Source organism: Cebus imitator, unplaced genomic scaffold, assembly GCF_001604975.1.
Source record: "Cebus imitator isolate Cc_AM_T3 unplaced genomic scaffold, Cebus_imitator-1.0 Scaffold348, whole genome shotgun sequence".
Classification (NCBI taxonomy): Eukaryota; Metazoa; Chordata; class Mammalia; order Primates; family Cebidae; genus Cebus; species Cebus imitator.
In genome coordinates this window covers 215,397-219,058 of record NW_016107663.1, presented here as the reverse complement: position 1 = coordinate 219,058, position 3,662 = coordinate 215,397, and the positions used below count along the sequence as shown (strand labels likewise).

Sequence of the window (3,662 nt, the reverse complement as noted above, 5' to 3'; positions counted from 1 at the left end):
TGTTGACCAGGATGGTCTCGATCTCTTGACCTCGTGATCCACCCGCCTCGGCCTCCCAAAGTGCTGGGATTACAGGTGTGAGCCACCGCACCCGGCTCTGTTTATTTTTATATTTTCTTTTTTTTCACTGGAAAGGAAAGATGATGTTCAGTTTTAAACGTTAAAACTGTACAAGTTGCTTTGTTACAATAAAACTAAATGTGTACACACACACACACACAAAATATGTATATATAATCATACTTAGTTCCATATAATCTTTCTATATAATCATATAGGTACTGTAGTCAGAGCTGTACCGACATATTTAGTGCTGATGTATATAATCCTTCTACATAACCATATAGTAGTTTGTAGGAGGAGGAATGCCTAGAGCAGTCACAGAACAGAAGGCCTGAGATACTGCAAATAACCGAGGGAGAAGAACCCCTCTGGTGTGACCACTCACGGCGGCTGTACGCTGTCAGTCTTTTCTCGATTCTGTGCTAGCTCAAATCATCCTCCCACAAACATCTTAAGAACACAAGTCTGTCAGCTCCCACTGCATTGGCTTACAGCATCCTTCTATTAGAAATGCTTTGATGTCTCCAGCGCCCAGATAAAACAGGTGTTGTGCATGACACCTGTTGCACACAGCCCACCTCCTTGTCTCGGTGACCTAATGGGGGTGGACCACTTTTCTGTACATGACCCTCTACTACTGCACACGGCATGGCCCCCAACTGCACACGGCCCACTTCTGTGCCCAGGTGACATAATGGGGTGGCCCCCTCACTTGTGACTCACGTGATTATGTATGCCCTATCACTAAGCCTATAGATCATAACCTCACTTACTACCCTTACCCCTGCCTGTACCTAATAAATAGATGCTTCTGCATGTTCGGGGCATTGCCTGTCTCCGCTCATAGGTGGCGTGGCCCCCCAAGTCCAGATGCCCTTCACCAGTTCTTCAGTGTCTTATTTCTTGGATCCTGCACTTCAGCACAGCATAAGGGACACCCCACCACCCTGTGGGGCCAACAGCTCTACAAGCACCTATGTGTCAGGCTCCATCAGGCACATCACAATCTAACCTGATAATTACACAACGCATCTCACTGATAAGGAAGCCAGGCTCGGAGGGGCTAAACCCCCAACCTGAGGGCGGTGATGCAGGGACACACAATTAGAACCCTGCTTTGCTGAAGGACAGGTATGCAGCCTACCAGTCCCCAACCCAGGAGGCTGGAGAAAGAACAGTACCAGCTGGCCGGGCGCGGTGGCTCAAGCCTGTAATCCCAGCACTTTGGGAGGCCGAGGCGGGTGGATCACGAGGTCAAGAGATTGAGACCATCCTGGTCAACATGGTGAAACCCCGTCTCTACTAAAAATACAAAACATTAGCTGGGCATGGTGGCGCGTGCCTGTAATCCCAGCTGCTGGGGAGGCTGAGGCAGGAGAATTGCTTGAACCCAGGAGGCGGAGGTTGCGGTGAGCCGAGATCGAGCCATTGCACTCCAGTGTGGGTAACAAGAGCGAAACTCCGTCTCAAAAAAAAAAAAAAAAAAAAAAAAGAAAAGAACAGTACCAGCTTACACCTTTACCCAGAGTTCTTTTTATTGTTCATAATGACTTAGGAACTAGTACTTATATAATCTCAAGTTCCTGAGGGGCCAGAGATCCCACCATGCAAAATAGCAAACAGACCCAAGACTCGGGGAGAGGCAGTGAGTGCATCAGAAATGGATGGGTACATCTGATCCCCACACTCAGGGGGCTCAGCTTAGTTAGCAGCAGACCTTCAGATTGAGAAAAAAGGCAAGTCTTTTTTGGCCTCTGTTATCTGGGAAGGATGGAGGGAGCACGGGAGGCACAGAAAAGGTGTGTGAATCCTGTCCGGCCCGGACGAGGCTGGAGTTGTGCTGCTGGAGAGCTCCAAGCACTGCTCAGAGTGTCAGTCCCCGCTCCTGGAACAGACGTTTTAGAGCCTCTTCCAGTTGCTGGTTTGTTCCCTGAAGCCCCTTCACCACCTGCGCTGCCCACTCGAAGTATTCCTGGACTCGATGTTCTGACCATCCTGTGTAAGAATCGACAGAAACCTGCTAGCCTGATGTCAAAGACGGCACTGCCTTTTGCCTGCTTCCGGGCAAGCTTGGTTCAGGGCCATGAGTTCCTGATGGGATGAGCTGTCCCAAAAACTTGCGCGTGGCTCAGCTATTGTATTTTGACCGTATGAAAGCAGATCAAGAGTGGTCTAGTAGGATTAATTTGGGAATTAAGAACGCCCAGGGTTTTTCAGGGGAACTGAGCAAGCTGTGCCTTCAGAAGGTGGCATCCTCCTCCCCTTTCCCTTAGAGCCCATAGGAAAGTGTACCCTCTGGGGTGCAGCGATTCAGGTCCCTCAGATTGTGCAGCTTGTCTGCCAGCTTCACCAGTTTGGCCCCAGGGCTGCTGTGGGGCGCCTGCTCCACCTGCAGCCGCTTTCTCTCGAGCTTGGGCAGAGTCTTGTCATCTGTTACCTCCTCCACCAGGCACCGCACCTGTGCCCCAAAGTGTAGCTCCACCTCATCCAGGGTGGTGTCTGTGTCCTCCACCGTGTCATGGAGCAGGGCTGCCTGGGGACACGTTCCCATTCAGCCCTGAGATGTTAGCCAAGGGAGGCCCACTGCTGAATGGGGCCCCTGATCCCTACCCCAGACTCCTGGCAGAGAGGTGGGGAGGTTACCTGTAACACCGCAATGTCAGTGATTCCCGCCTCATGGGTCAGGATCCGAGCCACACCTGACGGGGAGGGGCAAAGCAGGAAGTCAGCTCCGGGGGAGCCCCCGGGCGGTGTGCTGTGGGCTTCGGAGAGCCAGAGGCGGCCCCCCGTGGCCTCTCACTAGCTGGGTGGCCTCGGTAAGTCCCTTACCCTCTCGGTGCAGACCGACAAAGGGAACGACCATGACCACCGCTCCCATTGTTGTGAGGCCTAAATACCGCCCTAAGCTTGGGACAAAATAGGTGCTCAACGAGGTGGACGCCCCCCACGTGTCCTTCCCAGTGCCCATCCCCCAGGCGCCGCGGCAGGGGCTCCGCGGCCGACGCGCCCACCGATGGGGTGGTTGATGTAGGGGGTCCCCTCGGGGTCCTTCCGCCGCTGCTGCCGGTGCTTGCGAGCCGCGAAGTCCGCAGCCTCCAGCAGCTGCGCCGCCTCGGAGCCCATGGCGCGTTGGCGGCGGGCGGCTGCGGCCGCGGGGCCCCACGGAGCATTGACAGCGCCCTCTGGCGCCTGGGAGGCCCGGGGCGGGGATCATGGAGGCGAACTCCGCGGGCGGAGTCGGGCCTGGCCCAGATGGATTCCTCCGGAGCTGACATGCCCGGTGCAGAGCAAGTGAGGTGCGAAGCTGCCTTCAGCATCGCGGCCCCCAGATCGGTGTGCTCTGTTGGGGGTGCAAGAAGAACATAAGCCTGGCTCTCTGGGAGCCTGCAGTCTGTGGAAAAGAGGAAGACAGACAACAATAAGGCAGTGGCCTTGCCGTGCACTGAATCCAGGGTGGGAAGGCTCAGGGGACTACAGCAGTGGGAAGAAAGGTCAAGCCAGCAGCCTCAGAGGCAGAGGCAGCTTCTCCCAGAAGCTCCCTCCATGAACAATCCTCAACCTGTCAAAGCTCTGACAACTCTCCAAGTGTTCTAAAAATA

General features: G+C 54.5%; 1 protein-coding gene across 1 annotated transcript; it reads right to left on the bottom strand.

Annotated features, from left to right (window-relative positions):
* Positions 1 to 1,573: 1,573 nt before the first annotated feature.
* Positions 1,574 to 3,236, bottom strand: HDDC3 (HD domain containing 3). The gene is made up of 4 exons (XM_017506094.2): positions 3,075 to 3,236; positions 2,707 to 2,762; positions 2,356 to 2,596; positions 1,574 to 2,058 (listed from the first exon to the last, which is right to left on the bottom strand). Exons 1-4 carry the CDS (start codon positions 3,184 to 3,186, stop codon positions 1,928 to 1,930), a joined length of 540 nt encoding a protein of 179 aa, XP_017361583.1. The 5' UTR covers positions 3,187 to 3,236; the 3' UTR covers positions 1,574 to 1,927.
* Positions 3,237 to 3,662: the final 426 nt, after the last annotated feature.

Bases quoted from the DNA above. Each gene is read 5' to 3' on its own strand.
- HDDC3 (XM_017506094.2), bottom strand. From the start codon at position 3,186: ATGGGCTCCGAGGCGGCGCAGCTGCTGGAGGCTGCGGACTTCGCGGCT. The intron at 2,763-3,074 runs GTGGGCGCGTCG...CCTCCCCGTCAG, and splicing joins CTACATCAACCACCCCATCG to GTGTGGCTCGGATCCTGACC. The intron at 2,059-2,355 runs GTACACTTTCCT...ATTCTTACACAG, and splicing joins GAATCGCTGCACCCCAGAGG to GATGGTCAGAACATCGAGTC.